Here is an 18,451-nt window from a genome sequence, read left to right as displayed (position 1 = left end):
GCCAAGGGCTCCACGCATTGCTCAATGCGTGATGATGCTTAAAGTGAGAAGGGAAATCAGAGCCTGGTCATTTTCCAGGGAAAATATTTTCCTGGGAGTCAATAATGATGGTGCAGTTTCTGCCACAAGTGTGGTCAGAGATAATATATAAGAGTATGAAAGAGTGAGCGTTACACGCCAGACATCTCCACTTTGTTCTCATGAAGCCAATTGCAAGATTTCAACCAATCCATTATTTTGATGACAAGTATCTTTGCTCCATCAGAAATTTCCACTTTTCACCTCAAAGCCAAAATCTCAATCCTTGATGTATCAATTGCTAGGGAAAAAAAAAACAAAAAAAAAAAAAAAAAAAAAAAAAAAAAACAACAATAAAAATAGTTTGATTTTCAGCCAGAATCTTTTTTAATTCAGACATTCGGTTTCCAGATGAGGTCTGGAACATGTCCAGGGAAAGGAGAGGGATTACAAGGTTTTGTGGTTTTTGGGTTTGTTTTTTTTTTTTAATGTAATTAAAACAAATTTTTGGGGGTAAATCAAACTATTTCAGCTAATCACCACTTTTAAGGAAAGTAAGCACTTGTAGACTAAAAAAAAAAAAAAAACCTGCAAAAATTCTGGAGAGCAAAATATTTCTTGGCCTAAGTAGCAGCAATGTGGGTTTTTTTTCTTTTGACCAGGCCATCATTTCCAGGGGCAATGAATTCATCAGTGGCTCATTTATCAAACCTCCATAAGAGAGCTATGTAGAAATGCACATTCCCACCTTCAGCATCTTTTCTTTTCATTTATTAAAATCAGAGCTTCACCCATCGAGGAGACAGGATGGTATTCTATGCTTCTGATGGATTTTCATTTAGCTCACGAAGTACAAATTGAACTTTGAAGTAAATATAACTTCTCGGCTTTGTGTCCTTTTCATGTTTCTTTTAGATTCATGTTTCTGCTAACATTCAGGATGCCTGGTGCTATCAGATCTAACTGCCTCGCTACCAAACTGCCTGTGCTTACTGACTCAAAGTCACCTGCTATCCCTTACCCCACATTATCTCTACTTAAATTCACCAAAAGAGACACTAGGACAGGAGGCAAAGCAGAAAGGAGACTTGGCTTAGCTTAACTTTCTCATTTGATCTTCCCTCTTATTGCTCCCCTTCATCCTTACCCATTTTCATGGCCACTGGAAGCTAAACAGGTACATGCAGTATTAGTTTGTCTTCTGTACCCACCTATACGCAACTTAAATTGTTTGTTTCTACTAGAAACCAGTGTAGAGAATTGCATAAATAGTCTCTGCTCCTGCCAGGTGTGCATCATTGTAGTTGCAATCCTACAGAGAAAAGCGTTCCTCACATTGGCCGAGTGGTCTGAATCCTTTCCAGCAGTTGTGCTGAAGCTCTGCTGACTGATAAACATTCAAAGCATCATCTACTGAACTAAGCAGAGCTGATATATGAGTATAGTGGATGCATTGGTTGAATAGAGAAGGAGATTCTAGCTCCTTAATACTAATGAGGAAAGGCGGATCCATCTAATAAGTGTTTTATGTGTCAAGATATTCTTCCTAGAGGTGTAAAACAGGATATCATAGATCATAGAACATCCCAAGTTGGAAGGGACCTACAAGGATATTCTACACCAGGTCCTGGAATATCTTGCCTGCCCTACCTGGCAGCCTCCTGGCCCCCACTGGAAGCTGTTTTTCTTCTCACTGCAGGAGAGGAGGCCCTCACCATGTACATGGACAAAAGTCGCCTCGACAGGAAGTCAGGAAACGCTACTCAGAGTGTGGAAGCCTTGCACCAGCTCGCTTCCTCCTACTTTGTAGACCGTGATGGCACCATGAGGAGACTCCACGAGATCCAGATCTCTACGGGAGCAATCAAGGTACTGTGTCCAGCTACATATTCCCAAACCACTAATGCAGGGGTTTGGCAGGAAGCAGAAATTCTGAACGTGAACTCCTGAGACAAGTAATGTCTGGAAAGAGGTGGGAATTCAGTGTGATGGTTATGTAGGCTAGGAGATTTCCACTATGCGTGGCAGTGACTCCTGGAAGGAAGAGAGGGAAGAGATAACCCAGATTAGCAATGAAGATGGGAAAGGAAAGGCAGGTCTGTGGAGTGGACACCCGTGCAACCCAAGAATATTTTCCCCTTGTGGCTAGAAGACTGATAAACATCTCTCTGATGAACTCACTGCAAGAAAAGGTGAAAAACTGTGTGGCATTACTGAGGCATCTGGAATGAAATGGACTGAGAGACAGCTTGGGGGTTGGAGCAGGAAGGAGGGAGAGCTGCTCAGAGCATACAAAATAGGGAAAATGGCTCTGCAGACAAAGGCTGCCTTCTCTGAAAGCAATCATCCTATAGTGGGGAGGGATTTTATTGTTGCGGAGTTCACTCCAGGGAAGGTGAATGTGGATGGAGTTGTCATTGTTAGCCATTTCTGAAAGGTTTCAGCTCTTATTATTGTTCTGTGGTGTCTCATGGCTGAGTCTGTTCCCTCCTGGATGGGAAATCGGATTGAGATATTGAAACAGTGACAGCAGATAATCACCCTCTGTGAATTCAGGAAGGGCAGCTCTCCTCCATGGCTGGAAACCAACAGCAACAGCCACAGAAGCAGCACTGCAGGTCATCTGTGCCTCCTTCTATCCTTAGAAGGAGGATGGTGTGTGCATATGCTGTGGGAGCCCTAGGTGCCATTGCAGGCTGGCAATCCATCTTGCATCTTGTTTTCCATTAAGAGATGCCAGGGAATAATTTCTCTACTGGCTTCTGGTGTTCTCCACTGGAGATCCTCCTCCTTCCAAGCCCAGGATAACATGCTGTTCCATAAGGAAAGCAGGCACAAGTCACTCTGTTCTTTCCAGCTCATGGGTGCCTCAAGCATTAGCCACGTCTGTCCAGTGAGGAACATATTCTCTCAATCACATAAGATGGATTTTGGATTGCATCAGCTGGTGGCAGTGGGTCAATGTATCACAAAGTCTGAACCTGCCTGGAGAAGATGTGGTGCTGGAACCAAAGGCAACACTCTGTTCTCTCTTTTCTACATCCTCTGCAGGTAACAGAAACTCGGACTGGCCCCCTGGGCTGTAACAGCTACGACAATCTGGACTCTGTGAGTTCTGTCCTTCTGCAAAGCACTGAAAGCAAACTCCATCTGCAAGGTAGGACACAGGAAGAAGGGAGAGGGGCAATCAGGGCACGGAGTGGGGATGCAATGAGAACAGGCTGATCTTTTGTTTTCCCTGTTTGCTGTGATCACCTTCTGCAGTTCAAGTTCCATATAGGATTAGGGCTAAGCTAAAGGTGGAAGAAGCTGCAGATTGGGCTTGAGCAAAGAAACTGGGTGTCCCCTCCTATACTAAATTTTGACAGATTTCTGTGGATTATGCATACAGCAATACAAATAAATGTCACTTTTTTTCCATTAGTATTGATGGGACATACTGCCCACATCTCACTTTGTCCCTCCGTATAATCAATAAATGTACAGACGTTACAGTTATGAAATATACCAGAGAGTTTGGCTAAGAAGGTTATTACACCAAAAGAGAATAGATAGAATGACTTACCCATGTCCTGGGCTCACTGTAAAACTCCGAAGGAGGGATGTCCAGAAAGAGATCCTTCCCCCCCGGCAGTCAGCTCTTAAATAGGTCCAGGAGAGGTGCAGCCAGGCTCCACCCCTTCCAGCAGCACAGGAGAATTGCCTTCACCTGTGCTCCCATGGCTGACGCATTGCTAGCCTCAGGTGATCAATCAGAGGTTCAGGCTGTGATTCAGCAGTTCCCACGCACCCTCCCAAAGTGATTATTTGCAGAAAAGCAGTGCAGATCAATTTTTGGGACTTTCTAAAGAACATAATCTTGGGGGAAAATCACAGATGTTTTATTTGAAGGCTGGAAGCCGTGGCTTCAGTCCCAGCTTGGGGAGCTAGTTCAGAAGTCTACAGTCAGAAGTCACAACTGAATTAATAAATTAATAAATAAAATAAAACATGCTGGTTATCAAGAAGTCAACTTTGGTAGAAGGAGAAAATTCAATGGGTGCATAATTTCCCAAGTTTATTTCCATTTTTTTTACAAACTAAGGAAATGTGGGATTTAATTGCTCATTTGCCCAGATGTTTTTATTTCTGGAATCTTTGTACTTGCACAAACTCTAATTTTTCAGATGAATGGGCTACATTACATCAGCTTTAAGTGTAATTTGGCAAGTGCTATTTTAATCTTGGTTTCAAAGAAACTGGGTTTAATTTACTGAGTCATATTATTATTGTTGTTATTATTTGCCCTTAAAAATAATAGGCAGGTTGCTTTCACTTTTCTTGAAATCACTGAATTTTGATACTTAACCTAATTAACAATAAGCAATTTGAGGCTTTTTGTATACTGTGGTGATGATTGTTGGTAATGAAAACCGAAGAATGATACATCAGCTAAGTAAGTAAAGAGCTAAATAGACTGACAGCTTGGTTCATGGGCAGACAGTGGGTAAGTAAGTAAATCAGCAGATATCTGTTGCTGTCTGATCCTAAAAGAAAGAGAAAAAGCAAGATAGCTGGAAGGGAGAAGGAGAGAGAAGAAGGGAATTTTAGAAGAGAGAGGGCAGGTAAGGAGGACAAGGCAGCAGACAGAGGGATGTGGCAGCAGGAACTCATGGTCAACAAGAATTGGGTTTCATGGAGTTACACAGCAAAACCAGGGGTCAGATCCAATCCAAGGGAGACAGTGATGGAAGGAGGGAAGGCGAAAGCTGTTCTTAATAGGACAGAGCGATCTTTAAAGCTACACCTGAATGTTTTCTTTCTAATCTGGAGAGCAGCTCTTGGGGTAATTACCCAGGATCCTTCCTCTGCTCTGAGAGGCCTCATTAGGAATTAGTCACAGGACTGTTGGTAATGGATCGTGACCGAGTCTCCTCCGATCTGATTAGCAGCCAAGCAAGAGCTGCTGACAGAAATCCATGTCACTACCTTTGCTCTGGCTCTGAGGTTGGCTCAACAAAAGAGCAGCATCTTCATGACAGGGAACATCTCTGTCCCTCGTTGCAGCCATATGTAAGAGTCATGTGTTCAAAGATGTGCAATTTGGGCTCGGTGGCTGGGCCCACTGCTACCTCCAGACCTGCGTGCAGGGTTTGGGGAGGTCAGCCAGCCTGGAGGTGTAGGGAAGGACTGGACAGCACACATAGTGCGAGGCCCAACACCTGTGGTAACATGGACCTCTACAGCAATGAGTGGGAAAATGGGAATTTCTGCTTCCTGCCAAACATTGATGGGCTGAAACTGGAAAAGCAGAGTGCAAAAAAGCAACAGTCAGAAAAGTTGTGCAGAATTAAAATTCCAGAGGCGGCTTCTTGGGCGGTCTGACCATCTCTGTCTATATTGCAGCATGGCACTGTTTCAACAAGATAAAATCCCTTTAAACATTGCAACATAAATCAGGAGATATTGCACACTGGGTAGTTTGTTACATCAAATATGGTAATGGAATATTAAAATTCACGTCACAATTAATATTAAAGTCTTCACCAAGATGGGCAGAGCTGTAATGACAACGAAAACATTTCAGCTTTTCAGTGAAACAAAATGAAGGAAGTATGAAAAACACACTTAGACCTTTCCCTGTCAAAAGTGCTTTTTGAGTCAACATGTTCTCACAAAATGCTTCAGTGAAACTGCATTTTCAACAGAGAACTCTTCTATGGAAAATGTTTCAAATAGCTCTAATTTAGAGCAGGGGAAATTTACCTCTTTTAATGCAGGAAGCCTTTTGTATGCAGTCCAAAGCCAAACATCTCTCTCTAATAGATTTTCTAGGTGAATTAAGGACATGTTCCCTTGTCAGACACTTCATATTCTGCCTGCAGTCTTCAAAGCCAAACCTATACCAAACCTGTGCTCCTCTTTATTTTTTAAAGAGGAACTTTACACTTCAGAATTCCCCCTTCTGACCAATGGTATCTTCAAAACCAAGACATTTTCCCTATCAGTAGTCAACAGCAGACGTGCCTTCTTCCTGCACTGTCAGCTCCCAAGGCTGCCATGAAGGAAAGAGCCAATTCCTTGTGCACCTGGCTTGCACTGAGGTGTTCACCTCATGATATTGGTTCATGATCCCAGTCTTTAAGGCCAACTCCCTGCTTGGCTGCTGAGACAGGATTAATCAGTAGATGACAATGAGGGAATAAATAGCAACTTATTTGCATGTTTGTAGGAGTCAAAGATAATACCTAGGGAATGATACAGCACCGTGAGTTGTTTTGTTAGGGCTGGGGCTGGCAGAGGTTTTTTCTGCAAGGAAACTTTTGTCTTGAAGATCTCTGAATAACATGTAATTTCTGTCGTGCATTTGCTTGAGTGCTGAGTTTGGAGTAGGTACATGCATGATTCACTGGGTGGTTGGATTTGTGTGTTACATGTGTTCCAGGCCTAAACACGTAATTATGTGCTTCTTCTTAAGTGCTACAATTATCTACACAGATTTCAGCAGAACTCCTTGCCCCATTGAAGTTAAGTATTTATACAGGTGCTTTGCTGAGTCTGACTCTCACTTAAACAAAGGGTCATTTACACTGCCGTGGGAATATGAAATTATTTCTTATAAGAGAAGGTTATCTTGGAAACATTTTTCAGAGACCACAGATTTCACAAACAAAAATCAAATACTTGCAGTGTGGGATGTGACCATGAGTTTTATTTTGGAGATTACAAGTTATTCATGTTTCTGCATGTGCTGGGACACACTGCGTATGTCTTTTCCAATGGAAAGTGGTTTCCCTGCATCTTTACTGGCTTGTTTTCACACCTTTCCACTCCAGAAAAAGTCTGCAAAGCCTGTGCCATTCGTAGCTGGAACCAGACAGCATGTTGATGCTCTTAGCTGACTTAAAATTCAAACAGAAAACACAGTGAGCTGAAGAGCCTGTGGGCTTTTGGGCTTCATATTCAAAGGTTGAGGCCAGGGCAGGTTGCTCCTCCGTGAAGCAGAAAGTGGAAAGATTTATTCACAGGACTTGGACCATGCATAAACAGGGTCAGTGCACAGCGAGGAGCCTGGCCCCATCTTCGGTGAGCGTGAGAGCTCAGGGAGTGCAGCAGCCTTCGGGCTCTCCAACCTTCTTCTGTAGGTCTCAGTTCTCCAGCAGCTCAGTGCTTTCTTTCCATTCCTCGGTGTTGGAGCCTGGCAGAAAGAACCATCCCTAATGTCAGTGTGAAGGTTTGAAAAGAGATCATCCTTCTGTGGTGGCTGCTTCAGATAAATCCCTAAAAGTCTGAACGTCAGCCCTTCTTGCAGTCAAGAGGAGGAAAGCTACGTTTTTAATTCAGATACATCTCAGGAAAGAGCAAAGAAACCTCAAAATGCTGCTGTTGCCCTGATCCTCCCCAGACTAGCTCTATGATGTTTACAGAGATGCTGTAATCTGCCCAGCCTCATGCATGCTCCCTCCCCTCCTAAGGCCCAGCCCGAAGCCCTGCCTCATGTCACAAGCTGAGCTGTGCCCCATGCTCATCCTGCCTGGCAGCTGCCACCGCTCTGAGCCCAGCTGCAAATCAGGTCAGACAGGGCTGCCACCGGGCATGGTGAGCATCAGGGGGAGAAGGGATGTCCCCGTGGTTCCCCTTGCCCCCTGATGCTGCTGGGCCTGGGGGACCCTGCCAAGGCTGAGGAGTCTGTGTGGAAGCAGAGGGCAGTGGGCTGTGTGGTGCTCAGGGGCCTGAGGTGAACAAGACCCAGCACAGAGGTGAGCCTGAACTCCTGGACGGCAGCGTGGCCCTTCCTGCCCTTCCTGCACGCTCTCACCCTCTGAATTATTGCCTTATTTTCATTCCACTCCAATGAGCTGTCAGCAACGGATACGGTAATTCAGCGCTGCAGAAACACAAACAGATGGGTAATTGACCCGCGCGCCTTCGTTGCGCTGGAGTTCAGTGCTGCTGTTCGAGCCATAAACTCCTCTCTGCCACTCTGCCATCCCTGGGCCATTTACAAGGGATGAGCCCGCGGGCCTCCGCCCTGCCTCACGCACCCTGAGTGATGCTGACAGCCCCGGCGCAGAGAAACAGCTGTGAGTCCTCAAAAGCCCCAGGGCTGTCTGCAGGGAGCCCAGAGATGGCGGCTGGAGGAGGAGAGGCTGCAAAGGCGTATGTGTTGTACACAGGGCACGCAGGGAAACTGCCATCACGTCCTCGGGTACCCGAGCAGGCATCCGCCCACACGTGTGCCTGCACAGATGGATGGATGCACAAACACTCGCTGCAGAGAAAGAGAGCTGGGGATTGATCTCTCAGCTAATGTAAACCTTCCGAGCACCACTGAAATCCCTGGCACTAAATCCATTTGCACTTTTATAGGATTTGGCAAGTAGCCCTCCTAGCAGGGAGCGAGCTGGAAAGAGTCAGGTACCCGGCTCCTGTATTTATGCCGTGGGAGCTGGGCACTTAACTCTGCAAGGCTCTTTTAGAAATCCCTCCCCGTATTATTTTCCATTCTTCTGTTTTCCTTTCTCTTCTCTTCTTTTTTTTTTTTTTTTTTCCTTTTTCTTTTTTTTCGGTGCATAGTTTTTGTTTCTGTGGTACCAAACCTATTTAGTCTCTCCCGGAACAGCATGATGCTCATCACTTCAGAGGTAGTGCTTGGCTGCAAAGCACAACAACCAATACATGGGGTAAGGGATGCTTTGGTCTCTGCTGCTTCACACCACAGTGGGACCCAGGACTGGGAGGAAGAGGGGAATTGATCTCAGCTCATCTACTGCTTGCACCCAAGGCGTATATTTTCTAACCATCTTCCTTACCCATGACAGCGCTGAGAGAAATCTCCCAACAGTTTTTAATTCCTCAGTATCACTTCCCCATGCTGTTAATGAAACAGGTTTTGAAAGCAGAGCAGATGCCTGAAATGACCTTTTTTTTTTTTTCTTCCCCCCCCCCCCCTCCCCCCGCATTCATGCTTCATCTCCAGGTCTCCAGATCATCTTCCCCCAGTACCTACAAGAGAAGTTTGTCCAGTCTGCCTTGAGCTACATCATGTGCAATGGGGAGGGCGAGTACATCTGTAGGAACAGCCAGTGTGGCTGCCAATGCGCAGAGGAGTTCCCACAGTGCAACTGCCCCATCACCGACATCCAGATCATGGAGTACACTCTAGCCAACATGGCCAAGACCTGGACAGAAGCCTATAAAGATCTGGAGAATTCAGGTAACCAAGCAAAACACTTTTTCCAATTGATTTCTTTCAAACAAATTATACTAGTTGAGAATCATTTTCTTCTCCAGTATAGTGTTACGGTTTGGATAAAAAATAGATGATCTCGAGCCCCAAAGTATGATCTTGATAGTGAGGGATTCTTGTTTTTTCTCTATGTGTGTACATGTAAGACCACATACACTGCACATAATAATATGTGTAAGAGATATTTTCCATGGAAGATTTTTTTTGTTTTTAAATTAAAAATCTGATTTTTCAATCCAAACCAGCTCAGAACCTCTCTTTAATAGCCCTACAGAGAAACTTCCACAATATGAATGATGCAGAAATTGCTTTTCAGATTTGCATGAATGATTTATTCTGCTTTGGTGAAAGGCAATTCACGGGGAGAGCACAGGCCAGATGACACCTCATTTGAGACAGAGAGAAGGGAAAATGACTTCTCTTTCCTACAGCACTGATGTCTGTTGGTGTGAACATTTCTCTTCCTCCTCTGCTTTCTCCCAGTACTGTCAGTGTCAGTGCATTGATGCTGAGGAGGTTGGAACTGGACGATCTTTAAGATCCCTTCCAACCCAAGGTGTTCTTTGATTCTGTGATGCTGGCAAAACCCATAATGAAGGCTGCTACATTTCTCATGCAACATGAGACAAAATAGCCTTGTGCTTGGGAGAGCAGTCAGAGCAGCAGCCAGTGGCCCAAGGCTGATAGATGACTGCTGCAGGGCACATACTATGGGGATCCACAGTCTGGGGCAGTTCCAGAAGCAGCCTACTAGCTGAAGGGCTCAGTGGTTTTCAGGTTATTTCAGCAGATTTATGGATGGAGTGGGAACAGCAGGGTAAAGCAGAGACTGAGCTCTGCTTGCTCAGTACTGTACAAAACCCATGTTACTTGTTGCTACCTCTGGTATGGGAATTCCACACAAGCTGCTCAAGAGCCATACATTGGCCACCACTCATCAAATCCTTTTGCAGGGGTTCTAACCCAGACACACTGACGGTTTGCCCTATGGAGAGCAAAGAATTACAGTCCCCCAGTGACTGTTTTACTATTGCACTGGGCACTTGTTGCAATTGATCTAAGCAAAGACTGCAGTAGATAATTATATTCAGTCTCCCATGCCTTGAGATTTCAACAGGAAAGGGTGTTTTTCATTTGCCATGTTAAAGTGACACATTGCAGTGCAATTCTCTGCTGCACTGTGGCCATATTCCACCCAGTACTGGAGGCTTTTCAGGACTAGATGGAGTGATTATCTCCATGTTTAAAGCTGCTGCATCTCGTTCATCATTTTGTTGCATCATGCATGAACTCATTCTTTGAGATGAAAGTTGCTGTCACAAAAGACTACAGTATTAGTGTTTGGCTTCTTTGTTTTAATAAAAATACCCAATAACTGGAGGATTTTCTTTATAATGAACAGCAGAAGAAAAATCTCTAATGACATCTGAAGGCTTTCTCAATAAAGCGGGGTGAAAGGCACATGAAAGCAAATAACATTTGTGCAGGAAGATGCTGATAACCTAAAAGATCTATATTCTGTTTCTGATCTGAGTTGGATTCCTACGTCAATTCAAAAAAAAAAAAAACAACCAAAAAATAGAAAATAAAAGCAAAAATCATGCAGGGGGAAATAAATGGATGGTGTGATATGGGAGAGCAGCTCCTCCAGAGGTGGGACTGCAGACCTGCACTGCCTGCAGTGATGAGTCATGGCCAGCGGTGCGGTGACTCAGCAGAAAGGTGGGGCATTCTGGGAGATGTAGTCCCAGCCCTACCGTCAGCAATATCCTCTGCCACAAGAAATACAGCAGCGAGAAAAGGAAAACGACCTGATCGGTGAATTGGGATCTTCTGGGTTAAGAATGAACTATTCTTATACAGAAAAGTACAAGGCTTAGCACAAGCTTGGCTGGGGGACCTCTGGAGATGGCTAGAATATAAATAAATAATGAAGAATTACTTTCTGGATAGTCTTTTCTTTTTCTTTGTTTTTTCCCCCTTTTTACAAAACAACACCGTTCAGCTGTTAGTTTGCCAGATTTCTGTGCTCATTTGTTTTTCCCCCAACGTTGCACTGCAGTATCAAAATGTGCACACTGCACCGAAATTTCTCCCTTACCCGTCTCTATGAAAAATGTAGCACATTCATCATCGGAGGGAAAAAAGCTTGGTCTTCTGCACAAACAGGCTTTTGAGGAAATTGATTTATAAGGGGCGGGAAGCAAATGCAAGGCTTTTACTGCTGAAAGGTATGAGAAGTAATCAGCATGGTCAACAGAAGCAATTATACATGATGATAGTTTCAGAGGACCACTGCACGGGAGAGAATCATTTTTGGGGAGGAGAAGGGCACTGAAAGCAGCATTACTGATGGAGTGAAAAGCTGAGGGATGATTAAAAAAGCATCTCCCAGTTATCTTTTGGGGAAGAAGACAAGCAGATATCCCGTGGATCATGATAGCACAATGGTGATAATTATTTTTATTAGGTGCTCAGTTTCACTGTGTGACAAGTAAGACATGATCATCCATTTACCATCTATGTAGTGATCCCACCAACTAATGCAGAGATATTCTTTGTTAAGCAGTTAAGAATGAATTGCAGATTGTTAAATAATAGGAAAACTGTTATGCAAATATATATAGTTTTATGAATTCACATATACGAGCTTTGTACAATAGGCTCTAAATTATCTGCTTTGATAATTCTATGTAACACTATGGATTATTTCTTCTTGTTAGATATCTGCCTTTTCAAGCTTTCTTTTTTTGCTTTTTTTTTTTGTCTTCTCTTTTCCTTCTGAAAGTGAGATGAAGATAATTTTTTTTAAATAATGAGGAAAGGAAGAAAGATAGCATTGATAACAGTACTGGAAAGGAGGGCTGTGTCTTTTCACTGAATGCGTTGTGGGTTGGGGTGGGGGTTTGATCCAACTTGTGGCTAGAAGCACTGACCATCACCAGCAGTAATCAGGTCAGCTGTGGTTTTGTCCACTGGTCTAAAATAGGAGATTCTTCGTCATTTCTGGGCAGCCCATTCCAGCACTGCATTACCTCTAAGTGAAGTTTTCCAACAAGTCGCTTGAACTTCTCAAGCTGCAGATTGTGTCCTTGTTATGTCATCTACCTTTAATAAGAAGACTTTCTCTCCTTCTTGTTTGTAACTGTCTTCTGAGAAGTGTCATTAGATTGCCCCTTGGCTTCTGCTTCACCAGATTAAAGAAGTGCAGATCCCTGCACCTGACCTGGCAGGACCTGTGCTGAGGCCCCTGACCACCTCTGTAGCTCTCAGCTGTGTCCTCCCCAGTTTCTCAACACCCATTTTTAATTGGGTGTCCCTAAAACTGGACGTGCAGCCTCAGCAGTTCCAAGAAGTAGGGAATATTTACTTCCCCTTATCTACTGGATTTAGCCCCTTATACAGTTTGCTACAAGGGCAGAGGGAACATGTTGTTGACCCATCTTCAGCACGGTGCTCACCACAAAGCTGGGACCATTCCAGCTGCTGTTGGCTGTTTTCAAGCTTGTGCTGATGTTGGGGCTGTACTGCCCTGGCACAGAGCTTTCTGCTTTTCTTTATTGCACTTTATGAGGTTTGTGTTGGCCCACTCCTCAAGTTTCTCAAGGTCCCAGTGTGCCAAACAGTTTTCTAGTATCAAAAAATGGGCTATTTTCTACTGAGGATGTTGGAACCATCTGTCTCATCCACATGAGGATGTCCCAGCCTGGCAATCAGAGTCTAAGCAAACTATCCTACTTGGTTTGGAAAAAAAGGATCATAAACAGGAATGGTCATAAAAACAAAAAGGATCAGAATTTCTGTTCTGTGATAGGAGAAAAAAAAACAAAACAACACCCAGATCTAACATAAAGTTTTTTTATTATTATTATTATCAAGCAAAATCAAACAGAAATAAAACGATCACAAAATAACATTTAAGAGCATATTTTTAGATTGGTTAGATTTTTTCCTTTGGCTAAAACTGATGCATTTTTTCTGACTTTAGCCCTGCAAAATATTTTGTTTTGTTCACATTGTTGCATAGAGTGACTCATTTGACTTGAAATGAAGAAAAAGAAGTGTCTTTAAAAAAAAAAAAAAAGAGAGAGAGAGCGGGACATTTTAGAACAATTCAAACCATTCCATTGGGGATTTTCTGAAGCTTTCTTCCCCCTTTTTTCCTAATGATACAGCCAAAGTGATTTGACTTCCAGCAACAAATGGCATTTTAGGAGCATCTGAAAAACAACTGAAATGAGCACTCTAGCTGAGGGTGATTACAGCTCCCTGCTTTTTCTCACAGTCCCCAGACTATACCCCCATGCTGCAGGGAACATGGTCTTGTCTTTCTCCACCTTGTGCACATTAACTGTATTATTTTGTGGATTTCACTTCCCATACCATAGCAGCAATGGAAGTGGTGGGTTTCCTGGGGCACAGTAGCATCCCAGTGTGTTAACAGCCATCAGCTCCCCTTAGCAGAGCACTTGGCACCCCATACATCATTGCTGCTTCTCCATCCTGCACATGAAACTCCTTGCAACTTCATGATAGTCCTCTAGTTCTATTTCTCAACTTCCCTGTGCGTTCCAGATGAGTTCAAATCCTTCATGAAAAGGCTACCTAGCAACCACTTCCTGACCATTGCAAGCATCCACCAGCACTGGGGGAACGACTGGGACCTGCAGAACCGCTACAAACTGCTGCAGAGCTCCTTGGAAGCCCAGCGCCAGAAGATCCAGCGCACTGCCCGCAAACTCTTCGGCCTCAGTGTCCGATGTCGGCACAACCCCAACCACCAGCTGCCTAGAGAAAGGTAACCTTCAGCCTTCGTGGAGATGGGAGCGATGGGGTAGGGCTGGGCTCGGGGACCTGCAGGCAAAGTGAATTGATGGCGGGTGTGCTGGTACAAAGGTTTGGTGGAAAACTTTGGAACGGGTGCTGACCAAAAGCCCTGTGATGTTGTTACACATGCAGAGGGCAGATTTTCCATTACGCCAACAATAACTATTGATGTCCAATAGTCACCTCCCGCTGGCTCTTCTCAGCACTGCCCTATGGCTAAGCATGTTTGCTTCTCAACACTTCTGCAGAATTGCATCTGTAGATTTTTATTAAATATTGCTTGCTGTTTATTTCCACATTTTCTGGAATGAAGTAACACTGAAAATCTTGGGGAAAAAAAAAGAATCCAAGTGCCCTTTTCTTCCACGCATCTCTGGAAGTAGTCAGGCCAGGTTAACATTTGTAGAACTGGGTTTTAGCTCCATTATTGCATATATATTCAAACTCAAGAGAAAATGATCTGATTTTTGTGTCCTATTATCATCCTGCCCACTGGCTGCTATGCATACTAAGTTTTCATTCCACTGTGGTGCAGCTCAGGAAACAATTCCAGGGTTTCAGGTCTCTTTAATTATCCAAAATTTTCATGTCACTGGACAAAGACTAGATGGTGTTACCCAGGATGAGGAGAAATATCTATTAAGTGTTTATGAAAAGAAGACTTTGGAGAACTTCCTGGAGTTGGCCCATTCCTGTCCATTGGCCCCATTGCTACAAACCCACCGATGGGTGGAGGAGTCACAAGCAAGTCCAGGCTTTATTTTGAGTTGTGCCACAACAGCAGAGAGCAGAGATCCACGCTGCTCCAAGCATTCAGCTAAATATGTCTTTAGCATTTCTCTTCTATTTTAAAAAGTCAGCCAGGCAGAAAGGGAGCCTCCAACTTGTATTATAGAATCTGGGGAAAGGAGGACAAAATGGATGATGGCAGCTGGGTTTTTTTAACTGACTGATGTGCTTGATTTGTTTAAGTCAACACCACCAGGCATATTATCATTTCTTTTCTTATTTGTCATTCTGCATTTGTAGCTAGGCAGGGGAGGGGCTCGGTAGACAGCTCTGTGGTAGAAGAGGTATGCATGTCATTGCTCTTTTCACACAGCTTGGAAATACTCTGATTTCCTAATTGTTACCGTACAGAACAACAGACGCTTATCGAGCATGCCCGTGGCTTTGAAAGGATGGAAAGGTTCTATTAAGAGCAAGCCTCTCTCCTTTTATACACATTATATATTCAAAAGCAACATAAAAAAAGAAATAGGACTGCTGTCCATTGCCCTCAGGGAAAGGTAGAGGTGGTGTTTCCAACAGAAAGGAAGATTAGGGATTTTTGCAATTAGGATAACTTTTCCACAACCTTTTGTAACAGCTAAAAAAAGAAATATAAATATCTATATTTGCTTACATTTTACTTAAAGCACCTCTTTGATGCCAAGTTTGTTGGTTTAAAAAAGAAACCACTCCCCAGTTGTTAAAGCTTCAATATTGAATGGGCACCTACAGTCGTATTTTATTTTAAAATTCTGGATGTAAAACATAAATAACACCAAAGGAGGGGGTTGATACATGTTCTGGGCTGCAGCCATATTGTCATTAGTTAAAATACTCCTCCCAACTGCTGAGAATGAAAACAGCGATGTCTGTTTCACTGCTGTGTACAGAAAGCTCAAAGGTATCTGCACAGCAGCTAGTGCTGCTGGGAACAGTGAAAGCTGAGCTTGTAAAGGAGAACTTCTTAAATTCTTACCTTTGTTTTTGCAATTGAGAAAATAAAAAAAAAAATAAAAAAAGAAGAAGGAAAAAGAAAGAAGAATCTGTTCTGCTGGATGGTGGTTTGGTTTTGTTGTTCTTGTGCAATAGGTTTTAAATGGTGAAACACGACCACCTGGCTCCTAGTCCCCAGCATTGCCAGGCTGCATGACTCCTGTGCGCAACTGCAAGGAACCATTGCAGCTTAGTGCTTGCAGTTGTGCCTGGATGTCATTATTTTCATTTAAGTTTGGAGCATCAGATATTAAAGTTGAATGTAAAATTGCTTCCAGTTACCTTTGTAGACTGTTTTCTTTTTCATTAATTTCAAATACTCTAGTACTTCATATTTAAATTAGCAGAGGTAGCAAACATTAAGCAAAATAACTCTTGCAATCTTATTAAGGGAGAGAAAGAGAAATTGATGACGGCTTAATGAAAGGGAAAATAATAAAAATAAAAGTCAATGGCAACTCTGCTGCTGACTCTCAGCTCTCAAAACAGTGGCTCTTTTCAGCTGCCTTCTGTCTTGTCTTGGTTACATTCACATGAGCTGAGCCATCAAGGGCAGTATTTCAAGGAGTTGCCTCCTGTCAGCCCAAGGGCTCTGACTGATTCTGTGTATATGCTTACCCTGACCAAGCTGGAGGATAAAATGGGGTAATTTTACCGCTTTTCCTCTCTCTCTCTCTATCATGCTTCCCATTGTCATGCTTGTAGTCAGTGCCCAGCTCTGCCCTGGATTCTGCATTTTCATTTAATTACATCCTTTATTGCTGCCATCAGCAGATGGTGGGTAGTTCTTTTCTTCGCTTGTGTCCTACTTGTGTCTTTGCTGAGCGCTAAGATGTGCACACAGAACAATTCCTGCAGATCTCCTTCCATCTTTCCTCCACTAAGTTGATCTGAGGAACAGGAAAATTACTAGTTTCAATTGCAAAATATCAGCCAAAACTCCTTTGTTGTTTTGCTCTACCAACAGTTGGTAAAAGATAAGGAAGGAAGGAGAGCTCTTTTTTTTCTCTCTTTTTTTCCTTTTTATTCTTCCCTAGGACAGAACACACCAGCTGGATAGGATGTGGTCATCTTACTCCAATTTTTGTAGCATCCCTTCTGCACAGCTCACATCTCAAGAACTCTGTCATTATCAACATATGAAATCTGTACCATAAAGCTTCAAATTTGCAGTGCTCCAAGCAGAACCATCCTAGAAGCCAGGCAATGTCATGGGCCCTTTTTCTAGGGACCAGGCTTTTCCACTGGCAGGAGAGCTCCTGCTAGCGCTGAGCATAGGTAGGCAACCCTGACAGCCCTGTACCACAGGAGGAATGTGAAAATTGCCCCTTCCTGCACTCAAGGTTTCTGAGTTTTTGTGATGATTCACTTCATTTTTTTCTCCTTCACTGTGTTTTTCTGTTTTCTTTGTGCTTCTTTTCTTTCCTGCCGTTTCTCTGTCTTTCAGTTATTGCTCGTTTCAGCATCCCTAAGCCTTCTGCATTTCTTACCTATTTTTCCTGTTACCTGCACATTTTCCTCTCCTTTTCCCTTTCTAGTTCTGCTCCTCGATTATTTCTTTCCTTCCAGTGCTGTCCTCTGTTTTACACTCTCATCCCTCCTCTCACTCCCTCCCCCTAATCATCTTGCTGTTCTTTGCTGCTGTATCATTTAATGCCTTCTTTGATACAGCCTACAGCTTAATGATTATTCGGAGGTCAGGCGATGCAGGTGCCATGAATTTCACTAATCCAGCTCTGAGAGCCTCTGTCCATAATCACTCCTCCTGTTCTACAGGGACTGAATCCTAATTTGTCATTAGCCAGTCCTCTCACTGCAGTGCTACCAAGAACTTTTTGCCCAGAAGAGACAATGAAGTATTCATTAGCTGAGGGGAAGGCGGGGGGGAGGAGGGAGCTGGACGAGGCTGAACGAGGCGTTCTGCTGGAGGCTGCAGAGAAAGGAGTTGCTGTGCTGAGATTTCCCAGAGAGGGGGGAGAAGGGGCAGCGAGGCAGCTTTGCAGGGCGGTCATATGAAAAGCAAACGTGGGTTATGGTGTCATTCATTAGGAGCCAATGCAGGGCTGTGGGATGCAGAGATGAGGGTGCTCATGGAGCAGTGATGGGAGTGGTGGGACCTGGGAATGGGTAAGCGTGGCTGGATGAGAGGCTGTAAGAGGACATGAATTAGCAGCAGATTTTTTAAAGGAGAATCCATTCAAGCAGCTTGGTCTCTGTGCACCCTGACTTGCATACTCTTCTGCTGGGTTTTGCACTCTGCACCACGAGCAGAGGTTACTATTGGCTTTGTGTCATCCCATTACAGAATCTGTTTTTGGGGAGTGGAGGGAATTGCCTGTGATATGGAGATGGGCGGCTGCCTCCTGCCAGTCTAGGATTTATGCTGCAGTACCTGATAACACTTCAGCCTCTGGCACTGCTTTATCAGCTCTGTTCCCATGGTTGAACTTTCTCAGCACTACGCTGATGGGAGCATTGTCAGAAGGCTGAGCCAGTCTCAGCTCTTAGAGCAGCGTGAAGACAGAGCCCTTAGATGATCAGTGCTAACTTATGGCTATTTCTTAGAGGGCTTTTGTTCTCTGTGGGAGGAATAAACACCAGATGTAAGATTTA

At 43.8% G+C, this 18,451-nt stretch overlaps 1 protein-coding gene across 2 annotated transcripts in view; it reads left to right on the top strand.

Annotated features, from left to right (window-relative positions):
- The window catches only part of BRINP1 (BMP/retinoic acid inducible neural specific 1), an 80,594-nt gene that overhangs the window by 59,463 nt on the left and 2,680 nt on the right, over positions 1-18,451 (top strand). For both annotated transcript variants that reach the window (XM_052668627.1, XM_052668629.1), the window contains exons 4-7: positions 1,718-1,887; positions 3,070-3,175; positions 8,978-9,214; positions 13,823-14,045. In XM_052668627.1, the coding sequence (XP_052524587.1) occupies positions 1,718-1,887; positions 3,070-3,175; positions 8,978-9,214; positions 13,823-14,045 (736 nt within the window). The remainder of the gene's footprint in view (positions 1-1,717; positions 1,888-3,069; positions 3,176-8,977; positions 9,215-13,822; positions 14,046-18,451) is intronic.

The sequence above is a fragment of the Tympanuchus pallidicinctus genome, unplaced genomic scaffold (genome assembly GCF_026119805.1).
Source record: "Tympanuchus pallidicinctus isolate F22 unplaced genomic scaffold, pur_lepc_1.0 scaffold8, whole genome shotgun sequence".
Lineage (NCBI taxonomy): Eukaryota > Metazoa > Chordata > Aves > Galliformes > Phasianidae > Tympanuchus > Tympanuchus pallidicinctus.
This window is presented reverse-complemented; position numbering and strand designations above follow the sequence as displayed.